Source organism: Thermothelomyces thermophilus, chromosome 1 (genome assembly GCF_000226095.1).
Source record: "Thermothelomyces thermophilus ATCC 42464 chromosome 1, complete sequence".
NCBI classification, from domain to species: Eukaryota; Fungi; Ascomycota; class Sordariomycetes; order Sordariales; family Chaetomiaceae; genus Thermothelomyces; species Thermothelomyces thermophilus.
The window spans coordinates 10,452,044-10,476,047 of NC_016472.1; the positions used below are offsets into that span (position 1 = coordinate 10,452,044).

Here is a 24,004-nt window from a genome sequence, read left to right on the forward strand (position 1 = left end):
TATTAACGTATGCTTGCTTTTTCTTGTCGTTAGCCTTAACTATAGTTCTGTTTATTTGGCCTTATTTTTACTACTCTTGTATATAAAGTCGATTATTAATTCTAATAGCCTATATAATATATTTATCTAGGGTCTTAGGCCAATTATACTCATATAGCTTGCCTTTAACCTTTTCCTTTAAGCTATTATAGAATAATTATATTAACGCCTTGTCGTTAAGCTAAGACTTAAGTATGTCCTATCTAAACTATATAGTATAGGAGGCTACTAATTTAGTCTATCGGAGATTAGCAAGTCTTTTTTATATATAAATCTTCTCGTCTTTATCGTTAAAAACCTTCTAAAGCTCTTCTTCAAAACGGTCGTAAGATTAAAAGACTACCTATATAAATATATCTCAGTCGTCTTTATCTTCCTTAGTAAGATAGTCGTTCTATATAGGTTTAAACTATCTAAGTACCTTGCCCTCTAGTCTTATAACTATATAAAGGACTTTAGCTTTATTATCTAGAAACTTATTATTATTAAGCCGGAAGTAAGATCAAAGGTTTGTTAGGAATCCTATAAGATCCTCCTTAGTTCCTCTATATTTACTAGGTAGTTCGATCTTAATATAGCTTACTTTAGTAGTCTTAAGCGCCTTAATTTTAGTATAAGCCTTGTTAACTAACTTCTATAAATGCTTTTTGCCGTTCTCGAGTTCTTTAATTTAGGCTTAAGTAGCCTTATCTCTCTAGTCTAACTCCTAGATCTGCTACTAGAGTTAACCAAGCTAGGCAAGCAGCTATTCGGCCATGACATTAGTAGCTATATCGATGTCAAGGTCGAAGTTACCTCCGTTCTAAACTATAATAGAACAAAGGGAGTAGTAATAACGTGTGATGAACCTAACTTAGACTTCTTCTAAAAGGGTTTAGATAAAGGTAGATTAAGAGGGACAAGTAGGTAGGTCGTCTAAGGGATTTGGTGAAGCTAAAGGGTTTATAATAATACTAGAGTTATCTCTTATAGTAATTAGCAATACTTAGTATAAGTACTATAATTGTAATTATTACTATTAGTAAACTCCTAGAGTCTACCTAACGAGTAACTGGCTAGCTATATATATATAATTGTCTATCTCTCTTTAATAGTTATTACTAGTACTATTTCTCTTTTTACCCTATGATTCCGTATTGTCGATGGTGATATGTTATTATTACTAGTAAAGACCTTAGTCTTGGTGGTGATAATCTTCTGATTGGTCTGTTAAGTGATTGGCTGTCGGAATGTCCCGTGTCCTGGCTGTAGCCTGCTAGGCCGTCTATGTGCTTATCCGTGACAGAGGGATATCGAATTTGTAGCTAATACTTTGTAATGAGCCGTGACTAGAGTAGTATTTTGCAAGTATATCTTAAATATCTTATTTAGTATAAGCTATATTAAACTGTTAAAGGTATTTATAAAGTTTGGGGTTGATTGAAAAAGAACTGACCAAGTTATAGTAAGTTGAAGTGGTTAGGTTAAAGTAGCGGTGTATGTGTGGCATCTGTACGAAAGGTGGGGTGTTCCGAATCCAGGGGGTCCGACTTAATAAATCAAATGGCGCAAGAGCACACAATATACCTAATTCGTCATCCTCAAATCTTCCTTCACTTACGACACACCTCCTTCTGAGTCGGAGAACAAAAAAGGGGAACAACAAGGAAAAACAAACTAGAAAAAAAGAAGGAAAAAAAGATATTAAAGACGAAATGTACTACTCCACCTTCACGACCTCGGACAACTGCCCCCTGGCATTCCAATCGTCCCTGCCCCTCCCGATCGCCGCCGCCGAAGGCGCCAGCGCTCCCAAGACGTGCATCCTCCTGCTGCACGGCTTCTCGGGCTCCTCGGCCTACTTCACCCGCAACGCGGCCGCCCTCTCGTCCTCGCCGGCGGCCCACTGGGTCGTCTGCCCGGACATGCGCGGACACGGCCGGTCCGGCCACAACCCGGCGCGCGGCGGCTACCACGTGGCGCGCCTGGCCGCCGACCTGCGCGAGCTGCTCGCCCATCTGCGACGACAGCTCCCCACCGCCGAGGCCGAGGCCGCCGCCCCGCCCGCGGTCCGGTTCGTCCCCGTCGGGTGCTCGATCGGCGCGGCCGTCGTGTGGACGTACCTGGAGCTGTTTGGCGAGCGGGACGGCGGCGGGGAGGACTTATTTGCCGGGTTCGTCTTCGTGGACCAGGCGCCGCTGCAGGACCGGGCGGCGCTGGGACTGGGCGGGGCGTGGGGCGCGGAGGCGGCGCACCGCGGGTGCTTCGACGAGGCCAGCATGCTGGCCGCGCAGAGGGCGTGGGTGGAGGAGCCGGCGCGGACGCACCGGGCGCTGGTGCGGGAGTGCCTCGGGTATCGGTTCGCGCCCACGCAGGAGGAGGCGGACGACGACGAGGGCGAGGAGCGGGCGCGCAGGGACGAGGACTTCTTCACGGGCATCAGCGCCGTCTGCGACGGGGTCTGGCTGGCCAGGCTGCTGGCCGATCACACGCGGTACGACCACCGCGAGGCATGCGAGGCCGTCACCAAGCCGGTGCTGGTCATGGCCGGCCGGCGCAGCGGGTGTTTCCCGCTCGAGGGGATGGAGGAGACGGTGAGGAGGGCCAGAAAGGGGGGCAACCGGGACGCCGAGATGATGGTGTTTGAGTCGGGGCACTGGCTGTTCTACGAGGAGCCCGAGAGATTCAACCGGGAGCTGCTCAAGTTTGTGGAGCGGTGCACGAGCTGATTTCCATCAAGGAAGCAAGCAAGGACGGAAAAGAGAGAAAGAAAAGTAATGAAAGAAATGCCAAGGCCATCATCATTATCATCATCGTCGTCGTTGTCGTCGTCGTCGTCATCATCATCATTATCATCTGTCTAGGTAATTAATAAATAGCCCAGCGCGACTCGGGTCATTGGAATTCTCTAAGAGAGTCGACCCGTGCTTTCACAATCTACATCCGCAGGCACGCCGAGCCGAGCCAGGACGGTGGCAGGGCCCCGGTCCAGCCAGGCTTTGAGCTTGTCTTCGCTCGATATCCAAACCATGCCCAGCATGCCGGCCGCGTTGGTGCTCAGCCCGTCCCAGCCGGCCGACCGTCTCGGCACCACCACCAACCAGTTCCGGTCCGCCATCACGTTATGGGGCACCGCCGCCTCCCCCTCTAGCGCCGCGTGGCCGACGGCTCTCTCTGCGCGGCGGAGCAGTGTGCGGTAGGTACGCAACAAATCGTCAGGCGGGGGCAGCCCGTTCCGGAAGCGGCGCATGAAGAAGCGGAAGGGCAGCTCTGGCTCTGCGGCCGCATCGGGCCAGAGGGTGAAGTCGTCGGGGGCGGGGAAGACCTGCATGTGTTTGTGCATGCGGCTGCACCCGCCGTCGATGCCGCAGTTGAAGATGACGAGGTGGCGGCGAGGGAGGAGGGAGGAGATGACGTGCCGCGCCGCAGCCAGGTCGTGAATGTCCAGGGGCTCATGCTGCCGCCGGAATCCGTCCCGGGTGAGGATCAGGTAGTGCGGCCTCGCCGAGGGGAACTTGTTTGCGGTGAGGAGGTGGGTGGTGCTGATGGTGGCGATCTCGTAGCCGGAGACGGTGATGTCGCCTCCCGGTCGACAGCCGGATGGCCGCGACGATGGGTGCTCCGTCGGATCCTGAGAAACCTGGGGCTTGGCGGCAATGCCGTTGAGGATCCGAAACTCAAACTAGCTCGCCGTTAGACAAGGTCTCGTGGCGGGGCGGGAGACAGTAATCATTGTGGGTGTCGGCATCTCACTGAGAGCCCCTTGTCTGAGCGCACCACGGTGCGATAGCTGCGGTCATAGACCACCATACCCTGCTCAACCAGGCGGTCGAACTGGGTGAGGAGGTAACCCTCGCTTAACCTGGGCTCCATCGGTGCAAGGTACATACGTGAGTAGGACTAATATAGGAATCAGAGTAAGGGAATGCTTGGTGCAATGGGATGGACGATTTGAAGTTCGGGACTGTTCTGCCGACAAGTGAGCTTGTGTTCAGTGACGTACATACGTCCTCGAAGTGAGTAATTAAGTGAAGCAGAAGAAGAACCGAGACAGCGACCAATTTCGGTGTGAACGGTAATTAGGTCCTGCATGTATTCGAACAAATGATTAAATTTTGGGCCAGATCATGTGTTTACCTATGTGTGTATCGAGTAGCTATATACAATAACACACAGTACCTGAGTAAGGTACTTGGGGGTAACTAAGTAAGGTACCCTAACCTTTTCCCTCACGAGTTGGGACGTTGGTGCCGAATCAATCTAATAATGTCTGTCAAAACACCGCAGCATATCTTCTCGGAACGCTTGTGCTGGCGGCTTGGCCACGAGATCAAACGTCTTTGAAACTTTTGAGGCTGATGAGACGTTCCGATCATCATGGCCGTGGTCCGGCAGCCGTGGTTACGGCCCCGGTCCCGGCCCGGGGGGCCCCCGCCGATCCGGCCCGACAACTGACCACAAAACGCGCCACATTTCTCACCTAAAAATTTTGGACCAGGGCAAAGGATAAAAGATGACATGAGGTAAACCGGCTTCCCATTTTACTTCCCGAACCCCCATGTTTTCGATCTGAAACTTCCCGGCCCTCCACCACGGCCGGCCCAAATGAGAGAACATTCTGTGCAACGCTGATGCTTTGGCTGTGTTACAGTACGGTCTAAGATGCTCTCGTCCTACTTGCTTCGTTCTAATTACTTGGTAGTTCAATACCATTCTGGGCCCTGCTCTGCGGATATGATATGTTTCAAAAGCAGAAATCAAGAGGGGATGTTATGAGGCAATCCGTATTGACGGCGCGGGTGCTCGGCAATTCTGCGTCATGATTATTACACGGCGGATCCGTGGATCGGCGCCGCTGGTCGTCGGGCGCGACCCCTAGCTCTTTGAGGTTTCGAAAGAAAAAAAAAAAAAAGGCCAAGCCATGCGCGCCTGACACCAGGATCGGCAATTCTCTACCAATCCGGAGCACGCGGTGCCGGGCGGGGTTCCGACGCAGAGACGGCAGCGCCGGGAGGCCCCGGAGTCGGCCGTGCACCCCCATCGGCGTATGCTCCGGGGGGCGACTTGGGGGCCAGAATCATGGGCGGCAGGCGATTGCCAGGAGGCGGCCCGGTTGCTGCCGGGAAGAGCGGCGGCGGGGGCATGCTGCGGATTCCCGCCGCGCCCGCGTTCCGGTCGCCCAACAGGGTGCCGAACGCGGTGCCGAACTCGCTCCCGAGGGGAAGTGCGGGAAGCGCGAAGCCCAGCGAACCCGTGCCCAAAGCCTCTGCCTGTGCCTCCCGCATCTTTTGAGAGATCCTGCTGTCTCTTCTCGTACGGTTCGTGTACGATCGGGCGTTGGATTGGATCGTCCGCAGTCCCGCGCCCATGCACTGTTTTTCTCGAACTCGGTTTCATTCCATACCACCCCCGGTTAGCATGCCGTTGTTTTTGTTGCTCGAAAACCACGAGAAAATCACCGAGAAATATGGAGAGAGGGAAAAATAAGAAAGAAGGAAAGAATGCCAAAAAAGGGACCGTCCTCACCAGAGCCTCGACGACCTCCCACTTCATGCCGACGCGGTCCGCCAGCCCGGACCAGAGTTCCCTCCGCATGTTCATGTACTCCTTGGCGACCATCTCGAGCCGCCTGCCGCTGTAGTCGTGAATTCCGCGGCGCTCGACCAGCCGCTCATACCGCTTGCGGCACGCGTTGGCCGTCTTGTTCGGGAAGTGCGTCCGCTGCAGCTCGGCCCAGTTCTGGCCCCGCGACCGCGCCTGGAGGAGCGTCTTGTCATCCTCGGCCGTCCACGTTCCGTGGTTGTAGATCGAGTACGGGTACTCGGCCAGCGCCGCGGCCTCGTCCCCCCCGGCCGCATCGGGCCCGGGTCTCCCCCCCGTCTCGCTCGTGCAGTGGTCGCGGCCGGTGCCGGCGGCGTTCGGGGCTTCGACTCGTTGGGTACGGAATGACGAGGAGGTCGGCCCCGGGTGGTCATGGCCGTAGTTGTTGTGGTTGTGGTTCCTCGGGGAACCCGGTGAAACCGGCAGCGGCGGGTGGCGGGAGGGCCCAAGGCCGGAGCTGCTGTTCGGTTGCTGGCCCGCCGCATTCGGATTCCGGTAACCCCCGGTTTGGCCTTCGGAGCCAACGGGCGCCATGCCCTCGGAGTATCCCTCCGTACCTCGGACAATCCACGTATTGATATCTCGGCTCGGCGGTTGGGACGGGCGCCTCGTCCTCGTCATGCTTTCGCGCCTCGCTCCGGCCCCGGCTCCCTCGAGTGCTCTCGTTTGCCAGGCACCCAGGGCCCCAAGGCCCAACCTTTTTGCAGCGAGAGGGGCGTCGAAGGGCGATAGGGGAGGGGATCTTGGGCCCGTCTCTGCTCTTCTGATTCTGGATGAGGCGTCTCTGTTTCACCTGGGCCGCCAACAGAGCGGTCAGTCTGGACCGAGACAAATGAAGGCGATTGTTTTCCGGAGGTGATGGGCCGTCTGGAGCGGACAGCCGCCTTCCGGAAGAGCAGATCGCTGTGGAACCTTCCTGCTGCGAATCAGAGCGGGCCCGGATGCCGCTGCAGAGATGCCGATGCAGAGAGCGTGGGTCTCTAGGGCGGCCGCAGCAGAAGCGGCCTGGTCCGGCTCGCTTTTCAGCTTTGGACACGCCGTCCGGTCCAACCCCCGCTGCTAGTCATTGTCTTTCCATTGTTTCGGCGGCGGAATATCATCCGCACCGCGTTCCCTCTGTCCTCCAGACCTCCCGTACTTGCTGACCCTATGAGCCTCCTCGTAACGAGGGGGGTTTTGTTGTCCTTGTCCCACTAGTAAGGAAGAAGTCTCTCTAGATAAGGTAGGTTACCTAAGGTACTGTACCTAGGTATGTATGTACCTATCTATTCAAGGTAAGAAGGTATAATTATCTACTGATGTTTTGCTGATTACCTATCTATCATTCGATAGGTGCTGTCGGCAGGTGCTCCTGAATACTGCTTTCAGTATTTCTCATACACATCACTTGGGGAATGCGCTATGATTACGGATTACATTGTCAATTTTGAGAAATGTTTCATTGTGGGCCAGACCGGAAGTAATTAATTAGACTAATAATGAGTTTTTCTTTACCTTGACCCTCTTCTAGAAGCCTAGGACGCATCCCGGGGAGGAACAAAAATCCTTTGTTTTTCTCACCCCTTCCCCGGTCAGCTGCATCTCAGCGGCCATTTCAGGAGCCCCCCTCACCCTCATCGCTGGGTACACCTACATTACAACCTTAGCCTGCTCCCACTGCTGCAGGCTGTCTTCTGGCTGCATGCCAAGCGAGGCCGCCAGCCAGTAGCATCCGTTCGGGACATTATAGGTTGAACCGCGGACCCGCAGCTGCAGGGTTTCACTGAATTCCATCGAACCTGCTGGCAAAAGTATTTGGCTCAGCTACGCCTCAGCTGCCTCAAGTCTATGAGAGGGTCTCGAGCGTGCCATGACACGTCTGAGCGGGTGCGCGGGCCCCTTCCGCAGCATGCCGGGAAACGTCGATTCCGGCCCAGGGAAACGGCATCATGCCGGCTCTGACGGGGTTGTCCTGCCCACGAGGATTTCTTTCTCTCTCTCTTTCGCATAGTCCCCAGAGGGTTTGTGATCTTGGCCCTTCTAAACCCCTTAATAGAATCGAACACCATGGGCCAGGCAATGATGCTCTCAAGGTTGCGGAAAGCGAAACAGACGTAGACAATCCGTTCTTACGAATTGACAAAAGGTAATTAAGGGGTGAGAGGAGGAAACGGGACGGGAGGTGAAGGGGAGGGGAAAAGGGGGAAGAGTGGGCAGTGCCACAATTATCGTCCCGTTAGTATTGATCGGGTCCTTCGGCTTCCCGCGAAGGTGCTCCCATCTCGCATCTCACTCAAAAGAATAATTGGGTCTGCTTGAAAGTACAAGTCAAGTGAGGGGGTACTAATACCAACCCGCCGCTGTCACTCAACCCTCCCAGTCCCCTCCCACTTGTCCCAGAGGCCGCCGACTGCCCAGCCGGCCTCGCTGCCCTTTCGACGCAGCTCCTCCCCCGCGGAAATCTCCACCGCCATCTCGACTTTGACCCAGTCCCGATACCCCCTCCTGCGGACCATGTCAACCTGGCGCCCCAGTTCGGCCGCGCTCAGCCCGCGGATGGGAATCGATCCGCCGCCGCCGCCGCCGCCGCCGTCTCCGCCGCCCACGCCCGCCCACACAAACGCCCGCTCGGCCTCGTAGTGGACCGGCTCGTCGAACCGAAACGCCGTGGCCCGCGTCATGGCTCGGACCCGGTCCAGGCAGCTGGCGTCGACGGAGCGGAGGAAGACGTCCACGGCGCTGCCGGTCGCACTGCCGTACCCGTACGCGCACTCGTAGTCGAAGTCATAGTCATTGTCGTCCTCGTTGGTGGCGACGGCGGCCACGTCTGCGGCGAACACGACGGGTGCGAGTTTCTGGCCTCGCAGGAGCCCGCTCTCGGGCGTCCAGTAGAGGGTAGCATGTAGCTGGATGAGCAGCCGGGTGTGCGCGTGCAGGGCGAGCATATTGTCTCTGGCAGATGGTTCAAGTATGGATGCTCTTATGGTGCTGTTTTGCAGGGAAGAAAATAAAGAAAAGGAGAAAAAGGTATGAGGAGAGAGGGAGGTAGTGCTTGGCTGGATGGCTATGACCAGATGTCAGCTAATTATTAGGTATTATCTAGACAAGGTGTTTTCTTTTCCAGAATGTCGGCCCTCTTTCTTTCAGCTAATTATCTTTTCACAACCGGAAAGAAGGTCCTTCAGGGACACCTGCCTTTGACGCTTTTCGAATCTTCCTTTCAGCCACTCGAATAAAGTGAACAATTCACGGTATTTCTTTGCTCACGATACCACATACAGTTGGGTTCTTAAAACTGGGCCATGTCTTCTCATCAGTAACAGAAAGCCTGAAAACTCAAGAGGTGGCGGTTATTGATAATTGAATAAGTGATGTAGTCTGGAAGCATATTTAGGCAAACCATAGTTATCAAGTCTTGTTTCCAGACCTAGATTTCTGTCTCCGATCAGCGTAATTACATAGGAAGTATCAAGACAAGTTGATCTACTGCGTTAGTACAAGAGTAGTAAAGCATTTTAGCACCAAATGGCCAGGGGAACTACAAGACTCTTCGCGCGACTATTAATTACCTTTGCTTGAGCCTTTAGATTCACCTAACATACTTATCCCGCTGGTACTGTGCTCTCTCATCTCTGATACAAGGTTTGATTATTGATCGTAATTCTGCTCATCGCCAGCAAACCGAGCATCGCCGTCCGCTGCAATGGGGAGCTCGAGTTCCACGACCCTGGCCGGCTGCACGGGCTGCCCGGCGACCGCCGCGTTCACAAACAGGGTGTTCTCCCCTTTCTCGACCGGCAGCGCGTCGCCCGCACAGTGGCTCGTCCTGACGCACTTGCCTGCCGCGTACTCCCGCAGCCTGCGCTCCTTCTCCGCCACCACCTCGGGACTGTCCCCCTTGAGCGGCGAGACCGACCCCAGATCCGCAATCACCGTTGAGCCCGAGCCCGAGCCCGAGCCCCCTCGTTGGCTCCCAGACCCGCCACGCCGTTCCTCTTTCTCCAGCTCCGGCGGCTCCCCCCAGGGGACGACTTCGGCCCCCCAGCCCTCGTGGATATGCCCGAAGCCCGCGCGACGGCCGTAAACAACTCAGGCAACCCGACGTGCTGCGCCCTCCCCGCTCCTCCTCCTCCTCATCCTCCTCCTCCTCCTCCTCCTCCTCCTATCGACGACAGCGCCGGGGGCGCCCAGCTCCGATCCAGCACACCGCGGGGCAGACCATGCGTGATGACGACGTCGGCGTCCTCCGGGACAGCGAACTCGTGCCCCCTCCCGCCCTCCTTGCCCGACCCCGGTCCTGGCCTTGCTGCCGGGTCCTGGAACCCCGACGTGCCGTAGGCGGGAGTGTAGGGCGAGGCATGGACGGCCAAGGCGGTGCTGTTGGCGAGGCGGAAGCGGTATGTGCCCTCGTCGAGGTAGTGGATGCCGGTGGCCTTGTTGCTGATGTTGTTGTTATTGTTGCTGCTATGATGATGGTGAGCATCGTCAGCATTAATGTCAACACTGTCGCATTGTTGTTGTTGTTGTTGTTGTTGTTCGTCCCCTTGTGGTGGTTGTCGGACGTGCTCAAAGAGGCGGCGAGCATCGCGCGGTTGCCCGTGGGTTCGCAGGAGCTCGGAAAAGTTGCGGCGCCTGCGGGCCTTGTGCAGCATGCGCTGGTACGTTGGCGTGTCGAGAGTGAAGTCGTGGTTGCCGGCGATGACGAGCTTCAGGGGGGCATCGATCTGGCTCAGGAGGTAGATGGCCGTCTTGTATTCGGAGACCTGGGAGTCGGCCATGATGTCGCCGCAAATGAATCACGACGTCGATGGGTTGCAGCGCTTTAGTGTCGGGCAGATAACATGCGCCGTGAGTGTCCGCTAGGATCAGGAACCGCGTTCTCCTAGATGGTTCAGTGACTTCAGAAGCCATGCTCCCGTCTCTCCTTTTTCGTGTGAAAGCGATTGACGAACGGATTACTTTCTCGGTATTTGATCTATGTCTCTTTTAAATAAATTATCCGAAACAGGGGAAGGATGGCTGCTACATACATTACGTGACTCTAACTCTGTCACGGGCTGAGACTGCGACTGGTCAGGTACTGGGAACAGGTACATACAGCCTTTGAAGTCTGCGCTCTCAGCTGCTTTGCACAGACTCGCCTCAATTAATGACACATTAGCCTCGCTCTTGCACTCTTCTGGGTCGACAAGAGAACGAGGTAGCTAGATCATTGGTAATCATCTTAACTAAGCTTCATAACTACCGCGCCAGGGCTCTCAGATGCCACCAAAAAAATGAAACAAAGAAAATAGGAAATAGAAGAAAGGCGGAAAAGAAGAGAATAGGAGAGACCTGCGTCAAGCAGGTGGCCGGGATAGCCATCCACCGAGCTCACCGGGCTCCTCTAGGACCTTCATGTCTTCCTCCCGCAGTGCCAGCCAGATCTCCCAGTCCTCGTCCCCCTTGGTACCGCCCCGCCTCGGCAGCAGGGCCATGGCGCCCTCGTTCGGCACGTACGCCCGCCTGACCCACGCCGCCTTGGTCTTCCTGCTGTTGCTGCTGCCGCCGCCGACGCCGGGGATGGCAAACTCGATGTCTGCCCCCAAGTGGACGCCGACCGAGGCGTCTAGCCCCGCGTGGTGCCGCGCGATCGCCCGGCGAACGGCGGCGTCCACATCGGGCCACGCAATGCGCCAACCTGCCCCGGCCCGGGCCTCCGCATCCACCACCGCGTCCGTCGCCCGCGCGGCGATGGCGATGTGCGCCTCCACCGCCGCCGGGTCGTCGTCCATCTGCGCGACGGCCCGGCGGATCCGCCACGCGGCCTCGGCGATCTGCGCCGTCGTCGCCCTCTTCGGCCCGCTCGTCTTCTGCTCTTCCACTTTTTCTTCTTCTTCTTCTTCTTTCTTGGGAAGAGAGCAGGAGGACAAGAGAGAACCGTCGTCGTCATCGCCGAGCCCGACCAGCTCGCGCACCGTGGTCCCCGCCAGCGTGCGGAGGAACAGGTTCCCCATGTAGCCGCCGCCTCTACCTTCCCCCTCCTCCTCCTTTTCTTCCTCTGCCAGGACCGACGCCAGCAGGCGGCCGCGGCCGCGGCTGCGGAGGTCGACGGCGGTGGCGAAGCGCGTGACGTCCGCTGGGCACACGCGGAGGCCGCCACGCCGGCCGCCTCCCGCGCGCAGGCGGGCACGCGTGACGTGCACCCAGACCAGCGCGCAGAGGGCGTCGGTGGTAGACGCAAAGGCGGCCGGGCCGTGGGCGGGCCGCAGGTGGGCGAGCACCGCGGCGCGCAGGGCCGTCGCCGTGGCGGCTGAGACGGTCAGGACCTTGGCGACGACGACGGGGCCGGACGGGGAGGCGGAGCTCAAGGCCGTTGTTGTTGTGGTGGTTGCCGAGGAGGAGCAGGCAGCAAAGTCGTAGCCGGGCATGGAGAGCGGGTTGACCGGGCTGGTTCGGGCGGCCCTGGCCGCGAAGGCGATGAAGTCGTTCTTGCGCTTCTTGAGGCTGGCGATGCCTCCGCCGCCGCCGCCGCCGCCGCCACTTCCGCCGCTCAGCTCGTCGTCGGTGGCGAACAGCTTGAGGAACTCGACTGTTCCACCCCCGTCCATGACGCCGTGGTGCATCGAGAAGCCCAGGATCAGGCCGCCGTCGATGAAGGAAGCCCGCAACGTAACGGGGTGGCACGCATCGCCCGGGCCGGGCGCGGTCTTGGGCAGCAGCCAGAAGAGGCTCTTGATCATGGTATGCGCGGGGACGCCGAGGGCCGAGAGGTCGTCGAAAGACCAGGGAAACTCGGAACGGTTGATAATCTGATGGTCGAATACCTCATCCGGGAAGAGTTCCAAGTTAGAAGGGGTGCCGTTGCCTGGGTACACCAACCGCGGTAGCTCGCCCTCCCTGGTATGGATGATCTGGCCGGCGAGGAAGGGTAGATACGACAGAACGCGGGCGAGTTTCCCTCGCAGATAAGCCACAGCGACTTCTCGCTCGGAGTCCGGAGCGCCGGGGAAGGGGAAGATGAAGCACCTCATGATGTAGTTTTGAGGCGCTGTGTAATCGAGGGCCGTAAGCGGTATGGTCTCGGTCAGGCTCGCGACCCAGGCTTCCTTGTCCGGTTTGGATTTCATTGCTAAGCGTTGTCTTGAGTACTAATCGGGATGTATTTTTTTCTCTTTCTTTTTTTCTTTTTCTCTTTTTCTTTCTGGTCAGTGATGGTTTGTCGTTAATTAAGTTCGAGGAATTGCATAAGCACTCGGGGTTGAACTGCTCGGCGCTACGCGGCCAACATGGTTATTTAAGAAATCGAGGTTTTTAGCGTGCTGAGATTTTGAGTCAATATAACTTTCCCACTGGTCAGGAAGCTGGAGGCCTGTATGTGTTTACAAGGAAAGAGCTACTCAGGTGCAAGGCGATAGACAAAGGGGGCAGGAGCACGCGCAATGGCCCGCCACAAGTGACAACATCTATCCTGTTAACCTTTTTCTTGCCTAGGGGGTTCATTGAATTTTCAGCGCGGCATCGGGCGGTCATGAAATCATACGTGTATTATATACAGCACTGCTTGAAAGAATTGCGCCACTCTTTACGTCCGATCTCGTTAGGCAGTAATCGCAGCCTTGTTGGACGGGATCTTTTCTTTCTTTTACTGCCGGAACAAGGGCCAAGGTCTCCTTTGTCCCCGGACTCGAGTACGGATTACCTTACCTCGGTGGGGATTACAAGGGGGTAGTTGAGACACATAGATACACATTCACACATCAATACATAAATAACTGCCGAACGCAGTGGGAGCTCCGGGAGCGTTGAAAGCAGTCTGCAGTAGGTGGCTATACAAAGGAGACAGTGCCTTGTTAAACTATCTACAAAGGAGACAAAACGACTGATATTTATAGACAAAGGAACTAGTCAAAGCGTTAAACAGCCTTATATAGCTGTGGCAAACGCGTAGCTAATACGTTTAGAAGCTCTACAGCTTCCGACACACCCCCTAGTTAAACGCGGTAGTCGTTTAACTACGCTTTATAGTAATACTGTTCTTAGTATTATATCCTTTATCGCTCTTATCTTGATAGCTTCTTTAGGGGGCCTGCCTTCTGTATTTGGAAGTCTAAAAGAGTTAAGTATAGTAGAGCGATTCCTTTAAAGCTATAGATTAAATATAGCTATTATAACTATAGTAGTGATAGTATTACTAGTTTTAATTGTAATAATAATAATAGGATAATGCCTTTTATACTCGAATTAATAGATAACTTATTAGGTACGCCTATTATAAATACTATAACTACTAGTAGGTCGACTTTTACTCTTATAATGTCTTAAAAGTATAAGTGTACTAAAGCTTCCAAATTGTAAGTGTTCCTATTATCTCTATTCGATTGATTTTATATTAGTTTTATAGTTTTCTAGCGCTTTACTAGTTATGTTAAGATCGTTCGAGCTGACTAAATATAGCGATATCATAGCTAGCGAGCTTTATAAGGTGCCCTATAGAATATATATATAGTTAACTCTAGTAGGACGTTCTTTCAGTAAATATTATAATTATTCTAGCGTTAGCTCTTACTACTACTATTATACCTATGGTTCCTATAAATATAAGGAGATATATACTAATTACTTATATATCTAATAGCTCTCATGATACTTATATTAATTATAATAGTAGTCTTACTTCTTATATTAGGTTAGTAAAGGATTTAACGAAGGCTTTACTAGATAGAGCTAAGGCTTCTATAAGTCCCTAGATCCTAAACCTCTACCCCTAACATATAGGTAAATCGCTAATAGTTATATATAAGATCTTAAGAAGTTATATATAGTTCTATAGAATAACCTTAAACGTGCTAATATAGACAATATAGAGGAGTATAAGCTTGATAAGGCTAAACTTACGTGTTTTACGAAGATTACCTGCTCTATATATAATATCTTCTACTAGTTAGGTAAGATTAAGGAGGCTTGTAATACTCGTGTTAGCGTGTCTAATGACGTATCAGGCGCTACGTCATCGCCTAGCTAGGATAAAGGTAAGGGTAAGGCTATTAATCCTAGCGATAGTTAATAGTAGTAGATAGGGAGTATTAGGTAGTATTTTATTTGACGAATTTGACTTATCTTCTACCCCTTAGTTGCGTAAGCCTATAACTAATATCTTAAAGATTAAGGAAAGCCTTCTAACACTTAAAGGCTTATTAACTAAGTTATTTAATAAGCCTATCTACTAGTATCTAACTAGTTAGTAGATATATAGCTTTAAACGTTCCTTTTGCCGCTTCCTAGTATAACTATATATTATAGATATCTATATATTATAGGTAAGTATTAATATATTTGTTCTTAGCTATTACTGGTCTTATCGTTTGCTAATTATTATAATAGATATTCTAGGGTTCCCTAAGCCTAAGATCGATATCTATAAATAGCCTTTTAGGTACTATAGCCTCTCTTGCTATAAGAGAGAGCGTTAGAAGTTCTACTTTAGTGCTTAATGTTATAATAGTATCCTAGTATAATGCCTTCTATATAATAGGACCTTTAAATAGAAAGAAGATATATCCCTATAATAAATACCACGTATCTAGATTATCTATATATAAAGCGTCTCTAGCGATTATAAGTATCGGACTATCTAGTGCTCGCTTGCCTCTATATTAGATTAATAGGTAAGAGCTCCTAAATAGATATCTTACTACTTGCTATACCTCTAACAAGTAGTCTAGTCCTGGGTTAGTTAGGTATTAAGAGAGTACTAAATAGGTATATACGACATCTAGACATAGTATAACTATATAATATAGGATTGATTTAACAAGCTTCTAATACTCTTTAATCTATATATTAGTAGCGCTCCCTTAGAACTTCTTAAGTTCTTTATAGCTTAAAGGAGTTAGCTTATATATATTAGGCGTATCTAGCCTATATCTTCTTACTACCTTTCTAATATATTAGTTATAGACTAACTATATCTTATATATAAGTCGGTCTTAAATCACCCTAATACCAAGGAACTAACCAATATTACCTTGCTTATGGACGTTATATCGAGCTTTAATTCCTTCTATTACTAGCGTAGCCGCTATAGCGTTACTTTTATAGAAGAAGACTAAGAAATCGTTAATATAGAAGATTAGGATAACTTATTTATCATAGCTTAAGAAGAGGTACTTCTCTTTGCCTAATGGTTCTATACCTAGATCTGATAGCATTTTATAGAATTCATCATACTATAAGAGTAGTAAGTCTCTTAAGCTATATAGAGCTCTTTATAACTCTATATATTTCCCTAGCTACTTAAATCCTTTTGGTAATTTGCAAACGATAGGATCGTCTTCCGGTCGTTTGGCGTTAAGGAACGCTTATACTACATCGAACTACTTGACCTCTAAGTCAAAGTATATAGCAATCACTATTATTATATAGAACGACTATACCGCTAGAGTAGTTACGTACGTACTTTCTACTAAGCTAATATCTTATAGATCTCCTTATATATAGATCCTTACCTTATACTTCTCTAAGAAACTATCCTTATTAAACTTATATATAAAGACCTATTTCAATAGGATAGGTTACGCTCTTGCTTACTTACGTAGTACAATCTTCTACATTCCCTTACTCTCTAAGTTATATATCTCCTTACAAGCCGCGTCTTTAAACTACTATCCTAATGGGTGGTTATATAGGTCTTACTAGTTAGTAAGAACACAAGCAAGATCGTTAATATACTAATATAGCTTATTTAGGGCTGCTCTAAGGTATATAGTATCCTTCCATTATATAGCAGTAGCAAATACTATATATATCGTTCTTATACTCTAGTCCTCTAGGTAAGCTTCCTATTAATTAGGTAGATAAGTCTTATAGAACTGTTGCTAGAGTTCCTTAGTTATATAAATAAAGGAGTAATAGTAATTAACCCTCTCTTTATTTTATAGCCGTTCGCTTAACCGGATAGGGTCCCTAGGCTTATAAGCCTTTCTCCTACCTCTATCTCTCCTTGTAAGAGGTTGCTAAGTAGCTTTTCCTTTACTTCTACCTTCTAGAGGATATATTAGCTAATCCGGACTTCATTTAACGCTCTACTCCTCTAGCCTAGCTAGGTATGATATATCGGTAATATTATCCCTAGCTTTTAGCTCTTCTATCTACTTATTACACGTGTTAGATTCTTCTATAGAAGGTATTCCCCTGTTAGTTTCGACGGCTCCCCTGCTCTCCCTAGCATTTAGTTAGCTAGCTAATGACTAGGAAGGCCTTGATTTAAACCCTTTTACTTCCTAATAGATATCCCCTTTACTAGCCAGTATAGGGCAAGTTACTAAGGGCTTAAGTATATATTTAAGGGTTAAGAGTTCTCTAAAGCTCTCTATTTATTTAGTAAGTTTGTCCATTACTTATATCTTTACTATAAGAGTCTCTAGAACTAATTGCTTACTTATGGGCTATATATTAGAGAGCTCCCTTATCCCTAAATCTTGACTCTATTAGAGAGGTTAGTCTACTATTAGACTCTCTTATAATAGAGGTAGCTAAGCCATTATAATAGAGTCTTCTATTGGTTATCGGGTCTATTATGATACTTCCTAAAGAAAGTTAGTATCTTAGGAATCTTTGCTAAGATCGAATTGATTAACTTCCTAGCTTACTATTACTAGTGACGACTCTATCGGCTACTCTTTACCTAGATAGTAGAAAGTTTTCTTATTAAAGCGAATGTTATAAGTTATAATGATCTTATTAAGCTTAGGTATCTAAATATAATGGATATTAAATATATAATATCCTATGAGATACCTTATTAGTCTATATAATAGTACCTTAAAGTTCTTTATACGCTGCTTAGCTTCCTTATCCCTATAGAGGATATATGCCTAGTATTTATATATAAAGATGCTACTCTAGTCCAGGTATAAGTCGCTAGTTGATATAATTATTAAGCTAGGTTCGTACTAGTAAAAATATTATTTAAACTAGCTATAGAGCACTTCGTTAGGAGTTTTAAATAAGTAAGTATAGCTTAGGCTTATTATATATAAGTATACTACCACTTGTACGCTCTCTAATTAGAGCTTTATAGGCAGATTCGCGCTATTAAATATCTTAATTAAGCGTAAGATTAGCTCTTGCCCTACTTGCTCTACTAGTCTATTAGGCTTATAGATATATAAAAGTAAGAGTTTAAGATTAATACCGCTTTTTATAGCCTAAGTCTAGTAGTATATTAGTATATGCCCTATTAAACTAATCGTCGTAGTATTATTATCCTGCTTAATCTTATAAATAGCGAGCCTATATTAGTATCTTACCTAGCTCTCGAAGTTCTAGATAACTCCTATAATCTAGTCTAGTAACTTTATTATTAAAAGGAAAAGGAAGAGCTTCCTACTATACTTATTAATAATTATAAGTAGCTATCGCGATCTATTAATCGCTTTAGGATGATTAAATAGATCTTAGGCTACTTACTAAAATAGGTCTATAGATTTCTACTTAGGTAGTGTTTTCCTAGAGATAACCTTACTTATATAAGTATAAGTATAGCTCTTATACTTAATACATACTGTCCCCTTAATATAGATGTTTCTAGCGTTATTAATAAGCGCTTTTAACGCTTCTAATCTAAGGTAGCTAGCTCTTAAGTGCTAAAGATCCTTAATATTCTCTCTTATAGTAGGTAACGCTCGTATCTAGGACCTTCTACTATATATAGTAAACACGTTCTATAAGGATATATAAACGTTTATAGTACCCGCTTTACTAATTAAAATATAGTCTAGGAAGCTTAAGTAGTAAGAAAGTAGCTTATATTTAAGGAAGGTAAGATTATACTTACGTTCTAGCTTACAAAGGATAACGTCATTTTCTAGTATTCCAAAACATAATAAGCAGTCTAAGCTATAGTACTAAGTATCTACCTTAAGTAATAGAGCTTCCGAGATAATATTAATATAGAATCCTTCGACAATAGCGATATCCTTTAGTATTAACTTCTTAGTACGCGGTCTATATAATCTATCTAGAACGTTCTTGATTACCTAAGTACCCCTCCTATTAATGGGAAAGGTTATTATACCTACTTTAACGAACTTAGGATCTTCTACCTTAATAAATATCCTAGGTAAAAGGAACTTCTTATCGTTAACTAAGTAGGTTATACTATATAAGTCTAATAGAGTGCTTTCCGAAAGGGGATAACGCTATAGAGCGATTATATTAAACGCCCTATAGTAAGTTAAGAGCTTACTAAGTAGTTAAGGGCTAATAATTAACGTATTAAGGGAACTAGAGTATCTTACCCTTAACTACCTAGAATAAGATAGCTCCCCCTACTTAGTAATAAGTTAATTTTTTAGTCTAGCTTACTTTAGCTTATTAAGCTTCTAGCAAATCCTCTTACACTCCTTGTCGGAAAGGTATAAGCGTTACTTATTACTATAGATAGCTTGCTTAAATATATAGTAGTCTACTAGATCCTATAGATATCTTAGACACTTATAGGGATATCTTATATTATACTACTAACCATTATAAGAGTCTCTATACAAGTCTCTACCTCTCTTCTTACTACTCTTTTAAGCTATAGGAAGTATTAGTATATAAGTTATCGAGAAGATTCTATACTTCTAAGAGACTCTAGGTTATATATCGTTATTAATTAAGATCTTAGCTATTATAACAAGGGTATTGAGCTCTAGAAGTAGCTATCCTATTCCATTAGCAAGCTCGATTTTTATCCTCTTGTTCGCTACCTAGGTTAATAAGATATATATAGCGATAGCATTAAGAAAGGCGTAAAGTCCTTATACGCCCTATACTTCCAGGATATCATATTAGATAGCTTGCTAGAAAGCAATATTAAAGTTATAAATCTAACACTATAGATTAACTCCTAAATACTTAGCTATATTAAGACTAGTTATATATTATATAGTAACCATTATATAAAGTATTATAATAGATAGTATAAGTATAGAATAAAGCGCCTAGATAATCCCTCTAATAAGGTTAATATCCTTCTTCCTATACACTTTTATAGCTTTATAGAGCTTAGGATCCATAATATATACTAGCTAGTATTATAGTTATCTTATCTGCTTACTAATATCCATGGTATATATAATATCTTTATAAAAGGAGTCTTATAGTTATATAAATTTAGCTATAACGGCTATATTAGAAGGTATTAAATCTATAGATATTAAGGGTAATAATCCTTCTAAGAGTTGCTCCTAGGAAGCTAGGATAAGGTTATCTCTAGCTTACTTACAAGTTAAGCGCTATAGAACTTCTAGATCTAGCTTATAGTCACTATTAAGGTTAACAAATCCCTATATACTAGCAAATTTAGCCTACGATTATAGTTTAATATACTATAAGTTCTAGGAACTAGGCCCTATAAGGCATATAAAAGTCTTAACTAGGATCTTAGATATAATAGACGTATTATCAAAAGTATATTAAAGTAAGGTAAGAGAGTTTGTAATAGAAGAAGCTACTACTAATATTAAAGATACGTCGGTAGAGGAGCAGTTAAGGCGTTAGGCTTATAACTGCCGAACGTAGTAGGAGCTCTGGGAGCGTTGAAAGCAGTCTATAGTAGGTAGCTATACGAAGGAGATAGTGCCTTGTTGAACTATCTACAAAGGAGACAAAACGACTGATATTTATAGACAAAGGAACTGGTCAAAGCGTTGAACAGCCTTATATAGCTGTGGCAAACGCGTGGCTAATACGTTTGGAAGCTCTACAGCTTCCGACAATAACTTACCATGTCTTGGCTATATTTAGCCTTATGCTGCCTCGGGGACATCGGCAGCAAGCAGCCGAGCAACGATCGGCAGTATCCACCGACAAGCAAGTGAGAACTCATCAAAGGGCGACGCAGGTCGCCCGTGATGACCCAGAGAAAGAACAACAAAGACAGGTGAGCGTGTTATGACTATGGGCAAGTCGCTGGCCACACAAAGTAACAAAGCAGCGAGCAAGGTAGGGTCAGAATGGAAGAAGTACAAGAGCCGAGCTTCGTACCCCAACTAATTAATCATTACCCAGACACTGGAACATAAACAGGTACTGTACATACATACATACAATCCATTCTCACAATCAAAATGACTTGGGAAAAGGAAAGAAAACCATATCATCACGACAGGAAGTAGTAGTAATGCGCCGCCCTCCCCCCTCTTCCCTGCCTCATTAACTGTTTGTTCATTCGTTCAATACGCAACCAGAGTGTTCAGACCATCCAGCTCCCTGTCCCAGCAGCGATGCTGCGAGATGCCGTAAAAGAACTTCTCCATGAACCCGGCGGAGCCCTTGGCGATGGTGACGGCCTCGGTCAGGCTCTCGGGCCGGAGGTCCTTGAGGGTGACGATGCCGTAGCTCTCGTGCGCGTCGCCCGAGCTCGAGACCGAGACGCTGGGCAGGGCGATGGCCCCCTGGACGAGGTCTACGGCCTCGCCGGTGGCGCCGATAGTCTTGAGGTGGCCAAACGCCTCGCGGATCCAGTGCAGGGCGCGGCCGTTCTTGGCGAGGGCCTCGACCGACTTGGCGCCGCCGGGGATGAAGACGGCGTCAACCATGGTGGAGCGGAAGCCCTCGAGGTGGTGGTGCGGCTGCGTCGAGCTGCCGTTGGCGGCCGTCACCTTGCTGCGCTTGGTGCCGACGACGAGGGGCACGGCGAGGGCGGACGAGAGGGCGGCGTAGGCGGCGGAGTAGGCCACGTGGTCGTATCCGTCGGCGATGAGGATGGCGACGCGGCGCGAGGCGATGGTCGGAGCGGAGCCCGGGAACTCGGTCTGGCTGAGCGCCCGGGCGCGGCGGCCGTGGTTGGGCCGGCCCTGCTTGGGCGCCTCGCCGCCGACCAGCTCGGCCACCGTCTCGGCGAGGTTGAGGTCGATGTCGGCGAGGCGCTGGACCATGCGCCCAAAGACGACCGGGTCCTCGCAGTGGTCGAGCTCGAAGGCGAAGGCGTTGATGATGTGCCGCTTCTCAACGGCCGACATGCTGTTCCAGAAGAGCTGGGCCTGGCTGAAGTGGTCCTTGAACTTGTCACTGCGCATACGCGCCTTGATGCCCGCGATCTTTTGCGCGTACTCGACGTAGGCGCCCTCCTCCTTGCTCGCCGGAGGGCAGACCTCGAAGCGGTTGGGCCAGTAGTTGACGGTGCCGCGGGTGATGGTGTGGCGGAGGGCGCCGTCGCGGTTGAAGTTCATGACTGGGCAGATCGGCCGGTTGATGGGAAGCTCCTGGAAGTTGATGCCCAGGCGCGAGATCTGGGTGTCGAAGTAGCTGAAGTTGCGACCCTGGAGCAGGGGGTCGTCCGAGAAGCCGATGCCGGGGACGATGTGGCTGGTACAGAAGGCGATCTGCTCGACCTGGGTGAAGAACTCGTCCGGGTTGCGGTTCAGCTCCATCTCGCCGATGTAGCGGGTCGGCACCAGATCCTCGGGCCAGACCTTGGTAGCGTCGAGAATGTCAAAGTCGAACTTGTGCTCGTCCGCCTCGGGGATCGCCTGGATACCGAACTTCCACTTGGGATACACGCCGTTCGCGATGGCCTCCCACAAGTCCTTGCGGTGGAAATCGGGGTCCTGGCCGGCGAGCTTGAGCGCCTCGTCCCACACGAGCGAGTGGACGCCGAGCTCCGGAGTCCAGGTGAACTTGACAAAATGGCGCTCACCCTTGGCGTTGATCAGCGTGAAGGTGTTGACGCCGAAGCCTTGCATCATGCGGAATGAGCGAGGGATGGCCCGGTCGCTCATCTTAGAACCGTGTCCAAGTCAGCCGCTGTCCAGCAATCACACGAAGTCCGACCTCTCAGTGTATTATGGGGGCCATCCGATCGTTGTTCATGGTGAAAATAAGATAAAATAAAAAAACGAACGATTACGTACCGCCCACATAAACATGTGTGTAGACTCGGTGTGGTTGAACTCGAAGTCCCAAAAGTTGTTGTGCGCTGTCTGGGCCTGGGGCACCTCGTTGTGCGGCTCGGGCTTGACGGCGTGGATGACGTCGGGGAACTTGATGGCGTCCTGGATGAAGAAGACGGGAATGTTGTTGCCGACAATGTCCCAGTTGCCCTCGTCGGTGTAGAACTTGACGGCAAAGCCGCGGACGTCGCGCACCGTGTCGGCACTCCCCCTGCTCCCAACAACGGTGGAGAAGCGGACAAAGACGGGGGTCTCGCGCGACGTGTCGGTCAGGACGGGGGCGAAGGTGAGGTCTTCGGCGCTCTCAAACACCCTGAACTTGCCGAAGGCGCCAGATCCCCGGGCGTGAACCACCCGCTCTGGGATTCTCTCATGATCGAATCTCATGATCTAGGAAGGGAGTCAGTCATCCCGATGAATGCTTAAACTTTGATCCAAAGCGGAAACTCTAGCAATAAACGCACCCTTTCGCGGGCAAAGGGGTCCTCGAGGAGCATAGGGCCTGTCTTGTCCTTGCTGACCACCTTCAGCCAGTCATCGGCCGTGCCCTGTTTGACGCCATAATCCGTTGTCAGGCGGTCCTTGTTGGTTGTATCCTTGGTGTCGTGGGCGAGGTCCTTGAGCTTGTCGCCCTCGCGGGAGCCGAGGGCGGCGTGCGCCACTTTCTGCACGGATTCGGGTACCAGGCCGGACATTGTTGCTTTGGATCGGTGACAGGAAACCTAGTCGAGGATGGTATGGTCTCGATTGGCAGGTCGGGGGGGGGGGGGGGGGTTGGATATTATAACCATTCTCATGAAGCGGCAGCCCTCCATTTTGCGTCCGCGGTTTGTTGCTTCGTCGTCGTGACGTCAGGTAATCGAGGGAAATCACTTCGATCGAAGACACGCTGCGGGGGAGAGCAACACGCGCGACAGGGAACAGAGTTGAGATGGTGATGTCACGGCCCAGAAGTTGGTGGCTGCACGAAGCTCGGCTTGTTAGAGTGCTTGCCAGCTAGCCTCCGGGTTCCGTCGGGCCATCTTTTCCCTTTGCATCCGCGCCAACCCCAATCGCAGCCAACCAAGGCATTGATGATTAATTACAGAATAGTGGAGGAACACGACGTCGCCTCTGCCCTTGATCCAGGGATTTCTTCTTTTTTTTTTCTTCTCTGTTGCGTTTCCTTTTGTCGCCCCTTCCGGAGGTTCTTGCCCGAAGCTGTGACCTTATTAGCGAACCAAGCGTTCCTGGCAGTTATGTACATACAATAATTGCATACCCAAAACGCGTGCAAGAGTGAAGGACGCCAGCAAATAGCACTACTCGCTCTCCGGAATAATTATCACATGTTGGAATCGCAGAATGGGGAATGCTGATGATGCAGGTGCAAGCTCGATGCAAACATTAGAATCAAGAAACGTGACAACTGATCTCTCTCACCCGCTCGCTGCACACTTTCATCAGTGCCAGCAGGGGAGATGCAGTAATTATTATGATTGGGGTTT

At 49.6% G+C, this 24,004-nt stretch overlaps 7 protein-coding genes across 7 annotated transcripts; 1 reads left to right on the forward strand and 6 right to left on the reverse strand.

Annotated features, from left to right (window-relative positions):
* The first annotated feature begins 1,618 nt into the window (after positions 1 to 1,618).
* On the forward strand, positions 1,619 to 2,919 carry MYCTH_2299735 (uncharacterized protein). The gene has a single exon (XM_003660864.1). The coding sequence runs from the start codon at positions 1,734 to 1,736 to the stop codon at positions 2,745 to 2,747; it is 1,014 nt and encodes a 337-aa protein (XP_003660912.1). The 5' UTR covers positions 1,619 to 1,733; the 3' UTR covers positions 2,748 to 2,919.
* A 7-nt stretch (positions 2,920 to 2,926) lies between these two features.
* MYCTH_2054820 (uncharacterized protein) lies at positions 2,927 to 3,891 on the reverse strand (the record flags this gene model as incomplete). Its single annotated transcript, XM_003660865.1, has 2 exons — positions 2,927 to 3,700; positions 3,772 to 3,891. 2 exons carry the CDS (start codon positions 3,889 to 3,891, stop codon positions 2,927 to 2,929), a joined length of 894 nt encoding a protein of 297 aa, XP_003660913.1.
* Positions 3,892 to 4,850: 959 nt separating this feature from the next.
* Positions 4,851 to 6,535, reverse strand: MYCTH_2299736 (uncharacterized protein). Its single transcript, XM_003660866.1, has 2 exons — positions 5,545 to 6,535; positions 4,851 to 5,390 (listed from the first exon to the last, which is right to left on the reverse strand). The coding sequence occupies exons 1-2, from the start codon at positions 6,151 to 6,153 to the stop codon at positions 4,971 to 4,973; spliced, it is 1,029 nt and encodes a 342-aa protein (XP_003660914.1). The 5' UTR covers positions 6,154 to 6,535; the 3' UTR covers positions 4,851 to 4,970.
* A 1,426-nt stretch (positions 6,536 to 7,961) lies between these two features.
* MYCTH_89343 (uncharacterized protein) lies at positions 7,962 to 8,543 on the reverse strand (the record flags this gene model as incomplete). The annotated part of the gene is made up of 1 exon (XM_003660867.1): positions 7,962 to 8,543. One exon carries the CDS (start codon positions 8,541 to 8,543, stop codon positions 7,962 to 7,964), a length of 582 nt encoding a protein of 193 aa, XP_003660915.1.
* A 391-nt stretch (positions 8,544 to 8,934) lies between these two features.
* MYCTH_2116377 (uncharacterized protein) lies at positions 8,935 to 10,376 on the reverse strand (the record flags this gene model as incomplete). The annotated part of the gene is made up of 4 exons (XM_003660868.1): positions 8,935 to 8,976; positions 9,325 to 9,686; positions 9,806 to 10,031; positions 10,161 to 10,376. 4 exons carry the CDS (start codon positions 10,374 to 10,376, stop codon positions 8,935 to 8,937), a joined length of 846 nt encoding a protein of 281 aa, XP_003660916.1.
* Positions 10,377 to 12,335: 1,959 nt separating this feature from the next.
* Positions 12,336 to 12,707, reverse strand: MYCTH_36441 (uncharacterized protein; the record flags this gene model as incomplete). Its single annotated transcript, XM_003660869.1, has 1 exon — positions 12,336 to 12,707. A coding segment is annotated over one exon (372 nt), but the record flags the coding sequence as incomplete, so codon positions are not given.
* Positions 12,708 to 20,473: 7,766 nt separating this feature from the next.
* Positions 20,474 to 23,481, reverse strand: MYCTH_2299739 (uncharacterized protein). The gene is made up of 3 exons (XM_003660870.1): positions 22,982 to 23,481; positions 22,479 to 22,907; positions 20,474 to 22,346 (listed from the first exon to the last, which is right to left on the reverse strand). The coding sequence occupies exons 1-3, from the start codon at positions 23,210 to 23,212 to the stop codon at positions 20,799 to 20,801; spliced, it is 2,208 nt and encodes a 735-aa protein (XP_003660918.1). The 5' UTR covers positions 23,213 to 23,481; the 3' UTR covers positions 20,474 to 20,798.
* Between the last annotated feature and the right edge of the window lie 523 nt (positions 23,482 to 24,004).